This window comes from Mustela putorius, unplaced genomic scaffold, assembly GCF_011764305.1.
Source record: "Mustela putorius furo isolate JIRA1106 unplaced genomic scaffold, ASM1176430v1.1 tig00000095_pilon_pilon_pilon, whole genome shotgun sequence".
In the NCBI taxonomy this organism is placed as follows: Eukaryota; Metazoa; Chordata; class Mammalia; order Carnivora; family Mustelidae; genus Mustela; species Mustela putorius.
The window spans coordinates 15,583,276-15,606,061 of NW_025421280.1; the positions used below are offsets into that span (position 1 = coordinate 15,583,276).

The window sequence follows — 22,786 nt, forward strand, 5'->3', positions numbered from 1 at the left end:
ACAGGGTTACTTTAAGATGTAAAAAAGAAAACATCAAGAAACTTTGTTTGATTAGTGCCGTTCTTAAGAAAAATCGCCATTTCATTTTTTTGTTTCCCCCAAATTATTATTCTAGTTCAAAGAATTACACATGTATGCAAAAACCTGCATTGTATTTAAGTTAAAAAGATCTCCTTAGCCCCAAACACTGTTAAAACAGGTTCCCTATTTGAAATTAATAATATCCAGGGCACCTGGGTGGCTCAGTGGGTTAAGCCTCTGTCTTCAGCTCAGGCCATGATCTCAGGGTCCTGGGATCGAGCCCCACATCAGGCTCTCTGCCCAGCAGGGAACCTGCTTCCTCCTCTCTTTCTGCCTGCCTCTCTGCCTACTTGTGATCTCTGTCAAATAAATAAATCTTTTAAAAAATTAAAAAAAAAATAAAACTAATATCCAGTTAGCACTTTATAGAAGTACATTAATATGGTACCATTTCATTGAATCTATAATGGCATCCACTGTAAGCGGTGCCATTTTTAAAAAAAAAGATTTATTTATTTATTTGAGAGAGAGCAAGCGTGCATGCACGTGCACACCAGTGGGAGGAGGGGCAAAGGGAAAGAATCTTCAAGCAGACTTCCCACTGAGCATGGAGCCTGATACAGAGCTGGATCCCGCAACCCATGAGATCATGACCTGAGCCAAAACCAAGAGTAAGATGCTTAACCAGATGCTTAACCGACTGAGCCACCAAGGCAACCCCTGCACCATTTTTAAATACTACTTAAATAAAACAAACGCCAGCAATTAAGCTATCATTTGAGATTTTCTTAGGTCTTTCAACTTTAACTTTATATTTGTGGAAATGAACCCTTAGACAGAATTTGATATACAACTCCTATGAACATAAAAGGAAAACACAAACAGCATAAATTTAATATTATCCTAACATTTTTTCAGAGTTCAATTCTTTTGTGTCACTTTTTGACTTAAGAATCAATATCCATGTTTTCTCACCCAGTATTATTCTGTGCCATGGGGGTGATAAATATTTCTTAGATGTGTTCCACTTTTGTCCCCAATATTTTTTTTCAAACCACTGATACCCATTCAGCAAATTTTGATGGTGGCGCTTGGCTTCATCACAGGAGTCAAAGGAATATTTTCAGACAACAGGACTGATGGTCCTTCAAGTGGCTGTTAAATTCAGTTGCTGAATGCTGAAAGGCCGCACTTGACCAGTCATGCCACTAGGAGAAACAATCATGTGTGCACATTTGCAACCAACTACAAATAAATTGTCAACTGTAGGGGGGCATCTATCTCAGTATCAGACATGTCAAGATGTGGAAAAGGAAAAAAAAGTAGGTCATAATCTGTGAATATTATGTCAAAGAAAGAAGTCTTCAAATGGGACTAGAGTTTTATCTTCCTAGTTCTAGCACTGATGAATCACTGATATTTATCTATGCATAAAATCAATCATTTTTAAAAGATCATATCTGTTATTAACCAGCAAGTTTCATTTTGCTCCAGATTTTCAAAACAATATAGAACTATGGACAAGACATCTAGTGTAGCCTTAAAGATCTCCTGTCTCAATAAAGGTGATCTTTTGCAGAATGGGAGATTAAATTCTAAAGATGTTTATATCCAATCAACTAGATTTGAACTTGCAAATAGCCCTCTATTTTAACACTTACTATAAATCAAAACTAAAAATGGGTAACTGCGATTTAGGATACTCTTCTATGACTCCAGGTTCTAACTTTTTTACATAGCAACTGACAGGACACTTTTGACTAGGATCAAATGATCTAAATAGAAACCTATCTACATTCTTTTTGTTATTTGACTTCTTGGACTCTATGCTAGATAAACAGTCCATATGACAACAAAAATTTATGCCTCAAAGCATTTACCTCAGTCCTATATAAGACAAAACTTGTGGAAAACTCTTGAAGTCCAACAGTAGGACAACTATTAAGTCACTTAAGGAAACATGCAACTTTCAAATTTTTTTATTCAGAATTTAATAATATGTGAACATATTTACATTACAATGTTAAGTTAAAGCCGAATAAAAATTGTTATGCACAAGAGAACTTTAAATACATTAAAATATATAAAAGAAAACAAGGAAAAATTGTTTAACAGGGTTTGCTGCTGGGTGCAGGACAGGTAACTGTGTTTCTATACCTTCCAATTTTTCTAAAGCATGTAACTATGATTTTTATAATTAGGTACAAAAATAAAAACACTCGCTTTAACAGCTGAGATTCAGAGAAGTTGACAGACTTTCCTTAAAGTGAAGTGGCAGTCAAGACTAAAACTCCATTCCTGAACCTCGGAATCCAGGGCTTTCCATCCTACCACAAGTTCTCCCTGAGAATTACTTCCAAGCATCTTCCCTTTCTAAATCTCATTTGTCCCAACTAATTTTTCCAACTAAATAATACCTAGTTCAAATTATTACTTACAGAAATTGAAAGAATATCAAGGTGGCTATTTTCATTAAAAAATTACTATAAAACTGAAACCAATATGGCACTACTTGTAAAAAAAACAATGAATGCTCAAGTTGTAAACTCACTGTGTGAAAAGTACAAGAAATTAGTCTGATGAGTCAGATTATATCCTCCACCCAAGTCATGGCAAGGACACTGTGCTACCCATTCTGGACTGTGTATAATCTTTATGGGCTATAAAAACCAGGCCAGGTAAGAAAGGTAAGGCAACCTGCAGAGTCTTATATAATAGTAGTAAAGTGACAAAGTGCACCTGAACAATACATGCCACAAAATTTTTACAAAACATCTGAAACAAACAAAGCTTCTAACTTTACACTACAGAAATCATTAAGAACTTGAACTAGCTAATACTGGCAGTCAAGATAAACCAAGATGTGGGGTTTATTCTGTTTCAGTTTAGGCTGATAAGAGAACATTACAGCAAAAAACTGGCTTGTGAAGATAACTCTCCCGGGGGGGGGGGCGGCGGGGAAATCAAGTCCACAATCAGAGCCTGACTTCCACTTGGCAATTAAAACTGGCACAAAGTCATGACACACATCACACAGGCCAGGGGGGTCCAGCCCCTTCTTCCTCATCTTCTGGGGCCATATTAAACTATCAAGACACACATGAAACATGTGCACACTGCAGTTCTGAATAAAGAGCATTTCAGAGGTAGCCAACCAGCAACACCGTCGCCTTAAATCGCTTCAACTGTGTAAAAAAGACCGGCTTAGGGATGGTGTTTCTCGACCCAACTTACAGCGCCTACCTACATGTTTTCAACAGAAGTCATTTCATTCTTCAGTAGTGAACCCGTAACAAATTGTTACATCTCCCCAGACTGCCTGAGGCGAGAGCAGCCACAGCGGCATTATCCCCCAAAGCACGGAAACACGGGCTTTTATTCTGAGGAGTTTATTAGGGCCAAGTCTGCATCATTCCGCGCAGCAGTCTTGGAGCCGCGAAGGCGCCGTCCATCACAAGCCGTGCACAGCTCGAGTGACAGCGGATACAGTCGCGGCCACGACACTGGACACAGTCCGCGGGGAGGCTCCGAACCACACGAAGGGCTTCGCCGGTGACTCTCCACGCGGGCAAAACCAGCAGCCTTCCAGCAATCTCCCGAAGAAAAACTATCCATTCCCTTCCCTAGGTTGCTCAGAAATCATGGAGTAAGTCTACGGTTGCTTTTTGTTTTTGTTTTCCTCCTCCTGTCCTTCCTCCGAAGAGACCTTCGGGGAGGAAATCCCGGGACTGGCACTTACGACCTTACAGGCGATAAAAACGCACCTTTCGTCGTATACAAGGGAGCCCCGAAACGTACGTGACCGCCGGGCCCACGAGCGAAGGCGGCGGAGGTTCGGTCGCCGCCCGCCGACGTCCCAGACCCCGCGCGTGCCTCTCGGCCCAGCCGCACAGGCCCACGCGGGCCTCGGGCTGGCGGCCGGGCCGCGGCGGCTCGGGGCGCGGCCCGCGACAGGCGGGGACAGTGGCCGACGGCGCCCACCTGGACCGAGGCGGGCACCTGCGGCGGCCGCGGCGCCAGGCCTGGGGTCCGCCCGCCCTGCTCCTTCCCTCGCCTCGCGCCGCCGCCCGCGCCTCACCTGCGGACTGTCCTCCAGCGTCTCCTCGATGGGCAGCTTGTCGATTCCCGGCATCGTGGCGGAGGGAGGGCGGCGGCAGGAGACACGGCAGCCGCCCACAGCTCCCCGCGCCCGCCCGCTCGCCTGCAGCAGCTGACCCCGACCCGCCCTCTCTCACAGGCGCGGCCGCCGTCGCCGCCCGCGCCGCTCTCGCCAGGCGCCGAGTGGCCGCGCGGGAAATCCCGCCCCCTCGGCCGCTCTGCCCCGCCTCCCGGAACGCCCATTGGCTCGCGGCGACGCCCGTCAGCGCGGCGGGGTTGGCCGAGAGGCTCCTCTGCTGCGCGGGGCTGTGCGGTGAGATGTGGCCTTGGGGGCTACGGTGCTTGCTTACGAGGACCTTATGCCCTCCCCGCGCGTTTTGATGTAAATTGTAGGGGACCGTCTACCCCACACCTCCGACAGCGAAGGTTTCCGGGAACTAGAGCCTCGCTTGAGGAGGACCACAGTAGGAGAGTGGGGCGGCTTTCCTTCTCCCGCAGCATTTTTCATCAGACCGCGGAAGAGGCCCTACTGCCGGGGGCCTTTCTTAGTTGCTTAAATTACAACGTTTCCAGCCCTGCCCCGAGCGTCTCGTCTACTTCCCACCCCACACCCTCCAGCAAAATGGTGCTGGTTACCTCAGATGTTTGTGAAACCCCAAGTTGTGTCTTTAATAGGGCCTACCAGTAGATTCACGGACAGTAGACTCGAAATTATTTTTCCGGGCACTTGGGTATCAGTATGTTCAGTTAAAAACATGTGATTTGGGGGCGCCTGGGTGGCTCAGTGGGTTAAAGCCTCTGCCTTCGGCTCTGGTCATGCTCTCAGGGTCCTGGGATGGAGCCCCACATGGGGGGAGGGGCGGGGGTTCTCTGCTCAGCGGGGAGCCTGCTTCCCTTCCTCTCTCTCTGCCTGCCTCTTTGCCTACTTGTAATCTCTCTGTCACATAAATAAATAAAATCTTTTTAAAAAAACAAGCAAACATGTGATTTGTTGTCAGTTCATCAATTCTTACTTGGCCTTGAAGGGCGGTCGTTCCTTAATTCAGACTCCCGTATTTCTTTTAAATCGCAAATGACAACATCTTTTAAAGATCTGGATACACTGGTTAATTATGTCGGTAACTGATTAGCATTTCTGTTAGGTCAAAAAGTTTTGGAAGAAGTTGTAAATAGCTTCTTCAGCCTCTAATTTTACAGTAGATAATAGTGAAGTCCTAATTCCAGAACCTGATCTGGATTGGAACTCCTGGTTCTTTGTCCTTCTTCCCCAATCTCACACTGCCTCATTTATTTCTCTGTAGAGTTGTAACTGGCACCTGGCTGGCTCTGTTGGTAAAGCTTGGGACTCTCAGTCTTGGGGTTGTGGGTTCAAGGCCCACAATGGGTGTAAACATCACTTAAAAAAACAAAATCAGGGGGCGCCTGGGTGGCTCAGTGGATTAAAGCCTCTACCTTCAGCTCAGGTCATGATCCCAGGGTCCTGGGATTGAGCACCGCTGCCCCCAGGCTCTCTGCTCAGCAGAGAGCCTGCTTCCACCTCTCTCTCTCTCTCTGCTTACTTGTGATCTCTGTCAAATAAATAAATAAAATCTTTTTAAAAAATCGTTAAAATAAATAAAACTCTGGCCATTAATCCAGTCAATCCATTCCATTTTCACTCAAGAAATAAAAGAAATGCTGAGTAAAGATTATTAGTTGCCTGGTTCTACAGATACACTGGAATACATCCAGATACAGTAGAACAAACCCAAATATGGGAACAGGAACGGAAGTTACATATTTCAGACTAAAATGGTAGATTTTCCCATGACCTCTTGAAGGAAAGATAAAATCTGGTTTTAAAAGTTTTACCAAATAGGGGCACCTGGGTGGCTCAGTCATTAAGCGTCTGCCTTCAGCTCAGGTTATGACCCCAGGGTCCCCGGATCAAGCCCTGCATTGGGCTCCCTGCTTGGCTGGAAGCCTGCTTCTTCTCTCACTTATGTTCACTCTCTTGTTGTGTCTCTGTCAAATAAATAAATACCATCTTGAAAAAAATTAAAAAATAAAAGTTTTACGAATTAGATTGCAATATCGTTTCACAGAATTATTCTTAGTGTAATAAGCTTTAAGTAAGAGTTCTCTCCTTATATTGTTTGTTAACCACAAATCCTTCTAGAAGAGATGTTTAATTTTGGGAAGGTGGTTTGTAATCAGTTCTTAGAGTTACTGGTTCCCAGCTGCTTCAAAGTATTCAGCATCTTACAGATTCCAACAACCCAGCTCTTTGCTTTGGTATTTGTTTTCTGCTCTGTCAGGACAGTGACATGCAACCTGCTCTAAAGAAGAAAGATTTTTCAAAGTAAATGACCTTCTTATAAGCTATGATTTAGCTTATAAATGAAAGAGAAGAAAGATTGTAGCAACTGATAAGAATCAAGAGTAAGTGACAAGTAAAAACAGGTGTAAGAAAGAAGAGCAATTATATGTTATAACTGAAGGGGTTTGGCCAGTTAACTTGGCCAAACCAAACAATTCAATGAAAAATTCTGTTAGGTATCTGAGTTATCTCGGTGGCATAGTATCACCAAGTTAAGTGGTTTCCTTTTTTTTTGTATTTCTGTGCATCTAAGCTGTATTTTTGTAAAGGATTCTCAAGCAGTTATGAGGGAGTGGCAAGAAATTCTTGCCGGGTTTAGCCAATCAGAAAAAATGAAATAGATGTGGGAGGGGCTTTTAAAAAATGAAACAAACACAAACAAGCTGACTTTCAATTGTGTGGAGAGGCAGTTTAGTCAAATTATGAAACTAGAAAGAATCTTACCAAGCCTTCTTTTTGGATCCTCTCTTTGGGCTATTGTTTACTCTCATTCAAAAAGATAATTGTATTTACTATTTAAAACATTTCTAAAACTACAGAACTCACAGTCTCCTTTGGTAACCCCTTTAATCAGACTAAATTTTGTACAGTGGTCCAAGCTCAGTTCCTTTTATACAGGAAACAAGGCTTGTTCAGAAAATGCCTTGAGGGTTACTGGAGACTCCCGTGGGTAGGATGGTAAAAACTTTGGCCAGCTGGATAATTTTATGGAAGGCAAGGCAGGATTAAACAACACCCAATAAAGAATTCTTTGAGACGTTTCACACATATAATTCATTGAGATGTTTCCATATAATTTACAACAAAAGGACTATAATCTTGTAAATAGATTTGTTAATTATTAGCCTCCTAAAATTATATTTGATCTTCTCATAATTAGGTTTTTACATGATATTCCTTGAAGTTCTGGTCTGTGGTCTATAATAGGAAAGAACCCAACAACCCCAAGGATGCTGGTGCTTTACTGTTCAAAATTATCCCCATACTTTAGTGGTTACCTAACTCATGTACATGCAAAATTTATCTTGGGGAGGTTGTTAGGATATAGATTCTTGAGCCCAGCTGGGAGATTCTAATGCAGTAGGTCAGAGGTGGGGCTGGGAATTTCCCCAGATGAGTTCAAAGATAATCTTCAAAGCACGTGTTGAAAATCTCTATCCAAAAAGAAGAATAGCTAGGGGCACCTGGCTGGCTCTGTTGGTAAAGCATGTGATTTTTGATCTCAGAGTTGTGAGTTCAAGCCCCACATTGGGTGTAGAGGTCACTTAAAAATAAAATCTTGGGGTGCCCGGGTGGCTCAGTCAGGTAAGCGTCCAATTCTAAATTTCAGATCAGGCCATGACCTCAGAGTTGTGAGATCAAGCCTCACATGGGGCTTGGTCCTGGGCATTACTTAAGAATCTCTTTTCCTCTTTCTCTGCCCCTTCCTCCTCTCTAAAAAAAAAAAAAATAAAATAATAATAATAAGAAGAAGAAGAAGAAGAAATAAGTAAATAAATAAGTAAATCAAATCTTTTTTAAAATAGAAAATAACCATTTCCCTTGCCCAAATAAGTTTGTATTTTAGAAAATTTAAAGAGTCATGTAAACACTTAGGAAAAGAGTTTTTGGTTCCAGTTGAGGATGGTGAAAGGGAACCATTTCAAAGCAAAGGTTGTTACTCTGTTTTTATATCTTGGGGGTTTTTTTGGAAGTGGGGAAGGAGAGATGCCCTTAGGCTAAAAGACTTCAAACCCCCAGGAATTTTAGAGGGCAACAGGCAAGTCAGTGAAGAAGAGATTACTCTGAGAAGTCAATGTGTCCCATGACTGTTTAATCATTAAAATTTTTAATTTTCACAGAACCACAGAGGACAGTAAAAAATAGAGTAAATGAGAATTGATTAAACCAATACAGTTTATCACTCAGCTAATGTAAAATAGAGTCTCAGTGTTAAGTAGCAAGCACCTCCTTCCAAGAAACACTAGATGGTGCTCTGAATTTAGTTTTGATTCAAATGCTTCAGGAAATGGCTGTCTTCAACAACTATTAGGTTATGAACAAAACAGTAAAGATCCTTGCCCTTGTGGAGCTACAGTTTAGTGGGGAGAGTGAGAAGAAAGGCAGACAATAGAAAACAAACGTAATAAGTGGTATTAGGAGCATAGTGTCTTAGCAAGTGTTAAGTGCTGTGAAAAATGAGACAGGGAAATTAAGGTTGGAGTCAGTTCCAGAGTGGGCTTCATTAAGAAGGAGAAATCTAAACAAAAACTTGAAGGAGTCACAGGAGTGAGTGATGGGGGTATCTGGGGATAAAGTGTTCCAGGAATAGGAACAACCAGGGCAGAGGTTTTACACCCTAAGACAGGAGTGGCCCAGACTGTTTTAAGAATTTCATAAAGCATCTTTTCATGTGTCTGTTAGCCATCTATATGCCTTCTTTGGAAAAGTGTCTATTTGGGTTCCTAATCCCCTGCCTATTTTTTAATTGGACTTTTTGGGTTTTTTGGGTGTTGTGTAAGTTCTTTATATGTTTTGGATATCACCCCCTTAACAGGGAAATCATTTGTGCTTAACTTCTCCCATTCTGACGTTGCATTTCTTGTTTTGTTGATGGTTTCCTTTGCTGTGCAAAGCTTTTTACTTTGGAATAGAAGACATGCAGATGGCCAACAGATACATAAAGAGATGATCAACATCACTAATCATCAGGGAAAAGCAAATCAAAACCACAATGAGATATCACCTCACACCTGTCAGATGACTAGTATCAAAAAGGAAAGAAATAGCAAGTGTTGGTGAGGATGTAGGGAAAAGGGAGCTCTCTTACACTGCTGGTGGGAATGTAAACTGGTGAAGCGACTACCCAAAACAGAATGGGTGTTCCTCAAAAATTTACGATCAGAAATACCATATGATCCAGTAATCACACTACTGGGTATCTAAGAAAGATACCTAAGATAGATATCTAAGATATCTAAAGATATCAGAGAAAATAAAACACGAATTCAAAAAGATACATGCACCCCTATGTTCACTGCAGTGTTATCTATAGTCACCAAGATATGGAAGACACCTAAGTGTTCAGTGACAGATGAATGGATAAAGAAGATATGGTGTGTATATATATATATATACAATGGATAAAAAAGAGTAAGTCATAAAAGAGAGTAAGATCTTGTCATTTGTGACAACATAGATGGACTGAGAAGGTATAATGCTAAGTGAAATAACTCAGAGAAAGACCAATACCATAAGATTTCATGATTCATTTATATAGAGAATCTTAAAAAAAAAATGAACAGAAAAACTAGCAAAAAAGCCAAAACCCAGAAATAGACTCATAAATACAGAGAATAAACTGGAAGTTGCCAGAAGGGAGAGGGGTTAGGAGATGGGAGAAATAGGTGAAGGGGATTAAGATACACAAACTCCATTTCTAAAATAAAGAAGTTACAGAGATGGAAAGTATAGCATAGGGAATATAGTCAATAATACTGTAATTACCTTGTATGGTGACAGATGGTAACTATACTTTTTGTGATGAGCACTGTATAATGTATAAAATTGTCAAATAACTATGTTGTGTACCTGAAATGAATATAACATTGTATGACAACTTTACTTAATAAAAATGGAAAAAAGAAATTCATAGAGGCCAGGATGGCTGGAAAGGAGCAGTCTGGAGAGAGGGTTGAGGGGGAGGAGGGAGGAAGAGGAGGCCAGATCACATAAAGCCTTGTGGCCTATGTGAGGATTTTGACTTTTATTTTATTTATTTATTTATTTATTTATTTATTTATTTTAATATTTTATTTGTTTATTTGACAGACAGAGATCACAAGTAGGCAGAGAGGCAGGCAGAGAGAGAGAGAGAGAGAGAGAGAAGGAGGAAGCAGGCTCCCTGCTGAGTGGGGACCCTGCTTCCCCCTCTCTCTCTGCCTGTCTCTCTGCCTTCTTGTGATCTCTGTCTCTCTCTGTCAAATGAATAAATAAAATCTTAAAAAAAAAAGAGTCTCTTATGATTTATCTCCCTCTCTTAAAACAAGATTTCATCTTGTTTTAATTTTTTCTTAAATTCCTCATATCAGTGAGATCATGTGATAATTTTCTTTCTCTGATTGACTTATTTCACTTAGCATAATACCCTCTAGTTCCATCCATGTCATTGCAAATGGCAATATTTCATTTTTTATGGCTGAGTAGTATTCCATTATGTTTACTGTATATACCACATCTTCTTTATTCATTCATCTGTGGATGGATATCTGGGCTCCTTCCCTAGTTTGACTATTGTGGACATTGCCACTATAAACATTGGGTGCAGGTGCCCCTTTGGATCGCTACATTTGTATCCTTGGGGTAAATACCCAGTAGTGCGATTGCTGGGTTGCAGGGTTGCTCTATTTTCAACGTTTTGAGGAACATCCATACTGTGGGAAAGCATCTTAATTAAATGCTCAGAGTTAAACATCACATGGGACAGATAAAATTCATGTTCTATCTGATAGCAAATAACGAAAAGAAAAAAGCGTCATTTCCGTGACATCCTACCAAAGATGCTTAACCTGAATCTAATCACAAGGAAACATCAAACAAAGCTTAAGTGTAAGATGTTCCACAAAGTAGCAGACTGTGACCTTCAAAAGCATCCAGGTCATGAAAAATCAAGGAACTACTGAGCATTTGTTGCTGATTGAAAGAGATTAGAGAGACACAACTGAAGACAATGTGTGATTTTGAACTGTATCCTTTTTCTGTAAAGTATACTATTTGGGACAATGGTGAAACCTGAATGGGGTTTGATGGTTAGAGGATAGTCATAAATCAGTGTTAATTTCCTGACTTAGATGCTTTTCTTGTGAGTGTGTAGGAGAATGTCCTTGCTTGCAGGAAAAACACATGGAAGTATGCAGGGGTGATGAAGCGTCATATCAGCAACTACTTCAAATGATTGGAGAGAAAAATGTTTGCACTGTACTTATGACTTTTCCGTAGGTTTGAGATTGCTTCAGAATTAAATACTATATCACCTCCCACCTCTCAGAATGGCTAAAATAAAAAATACAAGAAACAAGCGTTGGCAAGGATGTGGAGAAAAAGGAACCCTCCTGCACTGTTGGTGGGAATGCAAGTTGGTGCAGCCACTGTGGAAAACAATTTGGAGATTCCAAAAAAATTAAAAATAGAACTACCATATGATCCAGTAATTCCTCTAATGGGTATTTACCCAAAGAATAAGTAACCAGTAATTCATGTGACTTTTTCTCCAGTTGACTTCAACTTTTATTATTTATTTATTATGTTGATATATGTTCCCTCTAAACTTACTTTGTTGAGGGCTTTTATCATCAATGGATGTTTTTCTTTTTTTTTAAAGATTTTATTTATTTATTTGACAGACAGAGATTACAAGTAAGCAGAGAGAGAGGAGGAAGCAGGCTCCCTGCTGAGCAGAGAGCCCGATGTGGGGCTCGATCCCAGGACGCTGGGATCATGACCTGAGCCGAAGGCAGAGGCCTTAACCCACTGAGCCACCCAGGCGCCCCATCAATGGATGTTTTACTTTGTCCCATAATTTTTCTGTATCTATTGAGATGATCACATGATTTTTATCCTTTCTCTTGTCTATGTGATGTATTCTGTTGATTGATTTTGCAAATATTGATTGAACCACACTTTCGTCATGAAAATAAATCCCACTTGATCATGGGAAATGGTTTTTTAAATGTAAAAAAAAAAAAAGAAAAGGAAAACTGGTAATTGTTAAAATCATGAATAGACCAATGACACAATACATTACTAAAGTATAGTTTCCTTAGAATTTTTCAAATCCTAAAGAGAGATTATTAAGTAAATAGATGTCATGACCATGAAAGAGTTTGTGGGTAAGGGATAAAACTTTGAGGCACTCAAAATATTCCAGGGATCATTTCTTCTCTTTTCTGTCCCTGTCCCCCAAAGACTTTCTACTTCAGTGGGGACCCAAACACCTCTGAGAATTCTCAGATAGTACCCATGTGAAAGGATTCATAAGTAACCGTGACAGCTACCTTATTTGGTTATAACCTATGAGAAATATGTATTTATTTTAAGACAATTCCACTAATATCTGAGTTGTTAGACTATTTCAGAAGTGACCTCACTTATTTAGGTTATGTGTGTGAGGTATACAATAATAATGTTTATTATTCTAGATAAAGTTAGCCCCTAAAGTATTTTAATTTATTTTTTTAATGATTTATTTATTTTAAAGAGAGAGAGAATGCTTACAAGCATGAGTTGGGGGAAGGGCAGAGGAAGAGGGAGAGGGAATCTCAAGCAGACTCCACACTGAGCGCAGGATCCCAAGATCAATCCCACAATCCCAAGATCACAACCTGAACCAAAATCAAGAGTTGGATGCTTAACTGGTTGCACCACCTTGGGGCCCCTGTACTTTTAGAATGTTTCTCACTTTACTTTTCATGCTGCCAATTGCCATTAGTATTTTACCTTTTCATTCTGAAAACTATATTTTAATTCTGAAGTCATTCAGTTTGCTATGTACCTGATCATTTGTTTATATGATTAGAAATACAGTTTGCAAGTTATAAACTCTCCTTCATCTATATTTTCTTCTGAGTTAATGACATCATTATCCAACTGGTCACCTAAGCTAGAAATATGGGAATCACATTATCTTCCTCCCTCCACCTCCCCTCAACACACACACATACACACACACACACACACACACACACATCCCTACACCTGATTGACCTTAAGTTACGTTGCTTTTCCTGAAACATCTCTGCTTCAAAACATTCTGAAAAGCCTTCATAATAACATTAGTAATGGTAATAAATTATAGCAAACATTTTATTTTTTTTTTTTTAAGGATTATTTATTTATTTATTTGACAGACAGAGATCACAAGTAGGCAGGGAGGCAGGCAGAGAGAGAGGAAGGGAAGCAGGCTCCCCCCAGAGCACCTGACACAGGGCTCGATCCTAGGACTCTGGGATCATGATCTGAGCCGAAGGCAGAGGCTTTAACCCACTTAGCCACCCAGGTGCCCCCTATAGCAAACATTTTAATGTTTACTATGTATCAGGCACTATTCCAAGGGCTTTTCAAGTTATCTCACTTGATCCTCAATTAGATAATATAATTATCCCCATTTTGCTATAGAGGAAACTGAGCACAAGGAGGCTAAATGACGTGCCCAAGGTCACACAGCTAAAAAGACGAGGCACTGGAATTTGGACCCAGGTAATTTGATACCAGAGTTGAGCTCTTACCCACTCTCAGTCCTGTTCACTCTCAACCAAACAGATTTGGGCACTTTTCTGCTTTCATAAGCTCTTGTGCATATATCTTATTATATTCTTACATTGAAATTTTATATTTTTATATTGGTATTCCTAAAATACTAATATATTATTTATATTTGTAAAAGTAGAGGGAGGGATGCCTGGCTGGCTTGGTCTGGGTCTGTAGAGCATGCAACTCTTAATCTTGGGGTTGTGAGTTCAAGTCCCACACTGAGTGAAGAGATTTCTTAAAAAAATAAAACCTCAAGGGGTGCCTGGGTAGTTCAGTGGGTTAAGCCTCTGCCTTCAGCTCAAGTCATGATCTCAGGGTCCTGGGATTAAGCCCTGCATCAGGCTCCCTGCTCAGCGGGGATCCTGCTTCCCCCTGTCTCTCTGTCTGCCTCTCTGCCTACTAGTGATCTCTCTCTCTGTGTCAAATAAATAAATAAAACCTTTAAAAACAATTAAAAAAATCAAAAAAACACAGTAGAGAGAATAATGAATCCACATTATTATACCTCTATGTATTAGACAAAGTAAATCCACATACACACATCACTCCAATTCAACACTTAAACATTTTGCAACACTTGCTCTAATTTTCTGTTTTCTTGTTTTCCTGAAGTATTGTAAAGCAAAACCCAGACATCTTGAAATTTTACCTATAAATTCTAATGTCGAATATTTTTTACAAGGATTTTATTTATTTATTTATTTATTTATTTATTTTTACAGAACCATCATCACAATCTCACACCTAACAAAGTTAATTACTATCTTCTTGATCATCAGTTTCTTGAGGATAGAAACCATTGCAGCTCCTCATTACCTAGCACTCCCTTGATATATGCTGGAGATTAATAAATGTTTGTTGTGATTCAATAAGGTTGTTTTTTTTTTTTTTTAAGTTAATAAGAACCATAACATTCATGCTCCAGAAGCAGTGTTTTAGCAACCACTAACTCTTCAGGTTAACCAACAACTCTCATTTCATCTGCAATGGTTAGTTAGATTAAATGGCACTAAAGTGTTGGCCTTTGAGTATTGTATCTGAGGATAACCTGAGTCTGATTTAGCCTAGGTCAGAATTTTCTTGTTCCCACTGTCACTCTGGGGAGAAAGACTAGACTGAGTGGGAGTGTCCACTGGTAAAGATTTCTTAGAAGGAAATATGACAGCATCCACCAAAAATAATATACTCTTCAAAGAAATTTTTCGTGGAAATACTCCTGCATGTATGCTAACATATATGTACAAGGTATTCATTGCTATAATGTTTTATTATAACTTAAAAAGTTGGAGACAACCCTAAGTGCCCATTATCAGAGATATAATTCGATAAATTATGGTTTATTCACCTGACGGAGTGCCGAGCAGCTGTTGAAGAGTGAGGTAGAACTGTACGGGCTGACACAGTGTCATTGTCAATGTCAGGGAGGACTGTGGAACAATACGTATGTCTGGCTCCGTGTGGACAAAAATATGTGTGCGCACATCTGCCTGTTATATCAAGGAATTTCAAAAAAAGTAGGAAGCAGAGACATAAACTGTTAGTAATTGTAGCCAATAGTAGGTTGGGGAGTAAAAATGGGGTAGAATTGAAGGAGGTAATCATATCTTACTCTATGTACTGTGATTGTGAATGAATCTTTGAGAAATAAAAATACATTTGTATTTCAGGTGATTTTATATGAAAATTTTAAAATCAAGGGCACGAGCTCAGCAGGGAATCTGCTTGAGATTCTCTCTCCCTCTGCCTCTACTCCCCTCTCTTTTTCTCTCTTTCTAAAATAAATGAAATAAATTAATCTTTTTTAAAAATGAAGTCAAAGGTGTGCTACATGCAAGGCACTATACTGAAAAGAATTTTAACTGATTTCAAAGTGTTAAAATAAGAAACTGTACTCTTTTGAGATTTGAGAAGAGCAAAGGCTGAGAAGTTTTTTAAACATTAGAAATAAAGTGGACTTTTCCAACAAACATTTATTTATTTATCTTAAAGATTGTATTTATTTATTTGACAGCAAGAGAGGGAACACAAATGGGGGAGTGGGAAAGGGAAAATCAGGTTTCCTGTAGAACAGGGAGCTAGTTGCAGGGCTCAATCCCAGGACCTTGGGATCATGACCTGAGCCAAAAGCAGATGCTTTGAACAACAGAGCCACCCAGACACCCCATCAATAAACTTTTATTTAATACCTCCTCTGTGACAGGCACTGATGGGTGCTGGGAGAGAGAGAATTGTGTATAAAACCCTCCCAATTCTTTTTTGAATCACGAGAAAGATACTTTGTGTCTTAAGTAATGAAAATGGCAGATGAGGGCCTTAGAGATGACTAAATGTCACAGCTGTGAACTGTTTGTTCAACATGACTCGGGAGTTTTTTATTCTAAACTCAGATTTTTAATTTTTCTTATTTAAGTAGAATTGATACACAATGTTATAATAGTTTCAGTGCATATAAGCTCTGATTTTTAAAACAAATTCCCCATCTCCCTTCTTATTACATTTTCGTTATGGAATGCCAAAACATCCACTAATTTGTGGATTACACTGGAGTGATACACGAGTAGTTCATGAGAAATTGGGAATACCTTACCACAGTAAACAACAACAATCGTAAACCTACAGCATTTACATTGCCTGTCCCGTTTACAAGTCCCCTCTCCCTAGTCCGACCTATCCATCCATCCATCCATTTGTTCACTCATTCAACAAATATAGTGCAGTATAGTGCCTTGCATCAGGTTCTCTGCACGGCAGGGAGCCTGCTTCACTCCTCTCTCTCTCTGCCTGCCTCTCTGCCTACTTGTGATCTCTGTCTGTCAAATGAATAAATTAAAAATAAATAAATAAAGCTTTGCTTACTGCATTTCACAGAACATGAACATAATAATTGTATGGCTGATCTGTAAAACTCTGTTAAAGCACCTAAGACATTGAACATTTTTCCTGATGTTAATGATTTGGGAGTTAATTGAAATACACAATTAGAAAATAAATTGTTAGCAAATTCTGGATAGATTTATAAATTACTAAAACAAAACAAAACATAAACCTCTCGATTTTTATTTCACCTTGTACATATAAATGTTTAAAATGTAGACTGTCCAATTTTATGAGTCCTAGAATCTTCTTTTCAGTGTCAGTGTATCAGGCTTTCATTTCTTACATCAAAATAAGTGTTAAAAGATACTGAGGGGCGCCTGGGTGGCTCAGTGGGTTAAAGCCTCCGCCTTTGGCTCAGGTCATGATCTCAGGGTCCTGAGATGGAGCCCCACATCAGGCTCTTTGCTCAGCAGGGAGCCTGCTTCCCTCCCCGTGCCCCACCCCCCCACCCCTGCCTGCTTCTCTGCCTACTAGTGATCTCTGTCTGCCAATAAATGAATAAAATCTTTAAAGTAAATAAATAAATTAAAAAGATACTAAGGATGGGGGCACCTGGGTGGTCCAGTCAGTTAAGTGTCTCACTCTTGATTTTGGTTCAGGTCATGATCTCAGGGTCATGAGATCAAGTCCTGCTTTGAGCTCCATGCTGGGTGTGGAGCCTGCATAAGATTCTCTCTATCCCTCTCCTTCGGCCCTTCCCCCAACCCTTTCTCCCTCTCTCTCAAAAAAACAAAAAAACAGATAGGGGCACCTGGGTGGCTCAGTCAATTAAGCCTCTGCCTTCAGCTCAGGTCACAATCTTGGAGTCTTGAGCCCAGCATTGGGCTCCCTGCTCAGTGGTTATTCTGCTTCTCCCTCTGCCCCTCACCCTGCTGATGCACTCTCTCAAACAAATAAATAAAATCTTTTTAAAAAGTAAAAAATAAATTAAATAAAAAATTTTAAAAAGAAATATTGAGGATATACCATATTCACTCACAATCCTTTCCTTAATTTATCAGTACTCTTTGATATTTATATCATGAGATCATTGATGAACATATTACAGTGGCCACTAATCAATAAAATCAGTAGACAGGGAATTTGGAGACCAAAAATCGGAGTCAAATCTCTTCTGCTGGCTAGGTGGAGGCAATTTACAACTGAACTCTCAGTTTCTGTTTTCTCAGCCACAAAAGAGTAGAGGATTTGTGAAAGGATTAAATACAAATATTTTAAATGCCTTAGAAGCTATAAAGCACTGTAGATATTTTGTGTTTCTATTCATTACAACATTACTCTAGATAAATGGTATTTATTAGAAACCAAAAATAGACATATTAGTGGTGGAATACTATTCCCCTGTCAGAAACAAAACAAGGTTTCTTTTCATCATCACTGTTTTCAACACTGTTCTGTACTTCTGCAAGACCAGTGCTCTAACCACTGAACTGTGGAGCCTATCCAACACTGTTCTGTACTTCTAGACCAGTATTGTCCAACAGAACTTTCTGCAGTGATGGAAATGTTCTGTCTGTGCTGTCAAACATGCTAGCCACTGGCCACATGTGCTATCTAAATTTAAACAACTTAAAATAAAACTAAATTTAAAATTCGTTTCCTCAGTTGCAATAGTTACATTTCAAGTGTTCATTAGCCACATGTGTCTAGTAGCTATCATATTGAACAGTGCAAATATAAAACATTTACATCACCTTAGAAAATTCTGCTGGATTAGGAGTTATTTGGTCTACAAATATGTTTAATAATCACATATCCATCCATTTATTTTTTTAAATAAATGCATTTTAAAGCAAATTGCAGACATATGTATTTCTCTCCTAAGTTCTTCAGCATGCATATCGTTAACTACAGTTCAATACTGATTTATATTTTAATTGATAAAATTTTATATACAGTGAAGGGAACAAATCTTTTTAAAGAGTGCCAATCAGGGGCACCTGGGTGGCTCAGTGGGTTAAAGCCTCTGCCTTCGGCTCAGGTCATGATCTTGGAATACTGGGATGGAGCCCCTCGTTGGGCTCCTTGCTCAGCGGGGAGCCTGCTTCCTTCCTCCTCTCTCTGCCTGCCTCTCTGCCTCCTTGTGATCTCTGTCAAATAAATGAATGAAATCTTTAAAAAAAAAAAAGAGAGTACCAATCAATGAATATTGACTAGATACCTACATCTATGTACTACAAACCCTAACAAGATCTAGAACATTGCCATAACCCCCCAAGTTTCCTGATTCTGCTTCCCATTCAGTCCCTACCTCCACCTCTACTTTCTGATTTTTTTCAATACAAATTAATTTTGTCTGTTCTTAAACACCACATAAATGAAATCATACTACAAATATTCTTATGTATAAGGCTTCTTTGACTTAGCATAGGTGTTTACATTCATCTAGGTTGTTACATAATATCAATATATGTATATATCTATATTGCTGAGTTAAAGTCAATTGTATAACTATGTCATAGTTAGTTTATCTACTTCCCTGTTGATAGACACCTAGTTGCCAATTTTGGATATTATGTGAATATTCTCATGCAACTCTTTTCCTAGACATATGTTTACATTTTTCTAAGAATGGAATTACTGGGTCATGACAGGTATATGTTTAATTTTTTGTTGCTAACATATAAATTAAGTTGATTTTTGTGTATTTACCTATATTCTATGATTTTGCTAAATATATGATAAAATATTGCTAATTTACTTAATAGGTTTTTTCTACCTTTAAAAAGGGCATTTCTGTCTCCATTTATGGTAATAACGAAGTAGCTTCTATTGTATCAACCCGCCCAAAGATACAATGTATAAACCCTGGACAAAAAAAATGTTTTTCTTTTTTTTTACAAAATATTTTTTTTAAACTATCCAAAAGTACTGGAAAGTGGCCCCAAACAGGCAGAAACTGAGGAAGAGAAGACATTTAGAAGAGATGAATAGCACGGGGTGAGTTTTCCATCTTTATGACTTTTCTCTGAAAGCAGGCATCAGTCAATGCCGCGTGGGAGGATCCAAGTCTCTCTGGCTTAAGGAACCAAAGGAGGGAGTTCAGGGCAACCACAGCAGCTAGGAAGTGACAGAGAATCCTAGGAAGGAAAGAGATACAGAGAAAGGCCCCAAATGCTACATATATATTCTGCCCAAATCTCTAGCTGACTTCTGAGTTTGGCATGCATTTGGAAAACACCAAACATCTCAGTTAATAAAATGATTGAACAAAAATTTCAACTGATGACAACCACGGAGGAGACAGAGTTTAGACACAGTTTGAGCACAGCCTGATAAAACAAACAAACAAACAAACGAATGAACAAAAATCAACATTCTTCAGACAGACAAAATAGAACCCAGAGACTATAGATATCATTTACAGTGTCCAGGATATAATTCAAAATTGTTAGGTATATGAAGAACCGGGAAAACTTGTCCCATATTCACAAGAAAATGTGATACAGATGTTAGAATTAGCTGACAATTTTTGAAAGCTGTCAGTATAAATATACTTAAGGACACAAATGAAAATATGCTCATAATGAAGGTACAGACCATATGCATCATTGGAGAAACAATAACTAAAAAGAGAACCAATGTAACTTCTATTACTGAAAAATAAAATATCAGAAATATTTAAGCTTAATAGTATATGGGAGATGACAGAAGAGTCAGTGAGCTTGAAGGTATATCAGTGAATATTATCTGAGCTGAATAACACACAGAAAAAAGCATTAAAAATAAAATTAACAGAGCCTCAGTAACCTGTGGGACAATATAAAAATATATACCATATGTGTAATTGAAATTACTGGAGAAATAGAACATATGATAGGAAAAAAAAACCTTAAGATACTAACACATGGAATATAGAAACATACAAAAAATGATAATACCTATGACTAAGTGAGGCTTTTCTCAGAAAGAAAAGGATTGCTTAACATTCAAATATCAATGTAATTCATCATCAATAGAAAAAAAAAAAAAAAAAAAGAAAGTCGTGTGATCACCCTAACAGAGGCAGAAAATTACTCATTCATGACCCAAAAAATTGGCGAATTAGGTATAGAAGAAAGTTCTGATAGAGGAATCTGATAGAGTGCCTCTATAAAAATTGTCAACATTTTATTTATTTATTTATTTATTTATTTATTTAGTACACTTACTTAAGTGATCTCTACACCCAATATACGAAAAACTCTTATTCTTAAACAACAATAAGGGTCACCGGAGAGGCTCAGTCGGTTAAGTGTGCTATTCTTGATTTTGACTCAGGTCATGATCTCAGGGTCGTATGATCGAGCCCTGAGTAGGGCTCTGGCTCTACACTGGTCATGGAGCATACTTAAGGTTCTCTCTCCCTCTCCTTCTGCCCCTCCTCCCCTTCACTTGCACAGGTGTGCACACACTTTCTCTTTCTAAAAAAAGAGAAAAAGAAAAAGAAAGTGAAAAAAGAAACAAGAACAACAAAATACCCTAATGAAAAAATGGGCTAAGGACATGCTATGGTCTGAATGTGTGTGTCCCGCCAAAATTCATATGTTGCATTCCTAATACCCTATGGGATGGTATTAGGAGGTGAAGGCCTCTGGGAGGCAATTAGGTCACAAGGGTGGAGCCCCCATGAATGGGATTAGTGTTTTATAAGAGATCCTGGGGACCTCCCTAGCTCCTTCTGCCACACGAAGATAAGGAGAAATCTGCCACCTGGAAGAGAGCCCTCACCCAACCATGCCAGCGCCCTGATGACAGACTTCCAGCCTCTAGAACTGTGAGAAATAAGTTTCTCTTGTTTACCAGCCACTCACTCTGGTATATTGTTAGAGCATCCTGAACAAACTAAGACAGACATAAACCATCATCTCACAAAAGATGGAACACATATTGGCCAATAAACGTGTGAAGAAATCAATCCCCAAGTTTACTTGAAGGAATATAAAAGAAACGATAAGATTCTATCATCCAATATGAGCCAACCACTGTTTTTGGATGCCAGGGAGTGAACAAAACAGACAAAAATCCTGGGGATTGGATACAGACAATAAAAAACAAACATAATAAACAGATACATCATGTAAAAAGGCAAAAGGCAGTAAATGGGAGAGGTTGAAATTTTGTTCATTCCTCTCAGTGAGTTTATCACTCTGAAGTGACCGAGTTCATTACTGAGATCTAGCACCTAGAACGGTGTGTGGCACATACTAAGTGCTCTATAAAATTTTGTTGAATGAATATATGAGAAAATGTTTCCTGGCATTTTTAGGGAACTTCTTTCCTACATTTTATTTTCATCTACCATCTACATATAAAATGGTATTGTGTAAGTCCAGATCAAGTCAGCTCAGAGTGAAGATATTGCAATGTCCTTGGTGATCAAGAAGAAATGCGGGACTGTGCTGGCATGATTGTGCTGGCATGTGCTATAGCATCATTGTCACCTGTGCCTCGAGGGCACTGATCTGTGGGGGTAAGGATATCAGGACCTCCACCTCCCGCACTGATGAGCCAGCTTACCTTGCTCACCGTATTTCCTTTTTTCCATTCCTCTCTCGAGTTAACATATGAGATAATTTACTCACTTATAATTACTCATAATTATTGTTTGCTCCCCACCCCCACCTCACCCCATACCATTTGAGTTTCATGAAGGCAAGGATCCTATTCTGTTATTTCTGGCACCGAGTAGATGTTCAACCAATAGTGGAATGAATGGATGAGTGAATGAATGTCTCAAAAGAGAGAAAGGAATCTGGCAAGGTCTGGAATTCTCGCTCTTCCTCCAAGTCTTGCCAGGGTAAGTTCACCCCCTCTTTGCACAGTCTACATTCCAAGACACTAGAGACAAAACCTCCATGGGGCATAAATATTTACTAGTTTGTTCATTCTCAGAATGACTTTACACCTCTGTTTACACACCCATCCTTCTGTGTGCCCGTTGGTGTTTTGTATGTGAATCCTTTGTTCATTCTAGAGGTTGCTTAAAGAGGAATTTAGATTAATATCTGTGACATCATGATAGGACAAAATGGGATGAAGTTGAGCTCTGTTCTGTAGAGGCTTTTTTCTCTGTGAGTGGAGACTACTTTTCCTCTTCCGGAAGAAAAATCTGGTAGTTGTTTAAATACAGAAGGAAGCTGAGCTCTTAAATTTATCATCAAG

General features: G+C 39.2%; 1 protein-coding gene across 1 annotated transcript in view; it reads right to left on the reverse strand.

The window, feature by feature from the left end:
- The window catches only part of APPL1 (adaptor protein, phosphotyrosine interacting with PH domain and leucine zipper 1), a 38,076-nt gene extending 33,766 nt beyond the window's left edge, over positions 1–4,310 (reverse strand). Inside the window, exon 1 of the mRNA XM_045078670.1 lies at positions 4,100–4,310. Within this exon, the coding sequence (XP_044934605.1) occupies positions 4,100–4,153 (54 nt within the window). The 5' untranslated portion in view covers positions 4,154–4,310. The remainder of the gene's footprint in view (positions 1–4,099) is intronic.
- Positions 4,311–22,786: the final 18,476 nt, after the last annotated feature.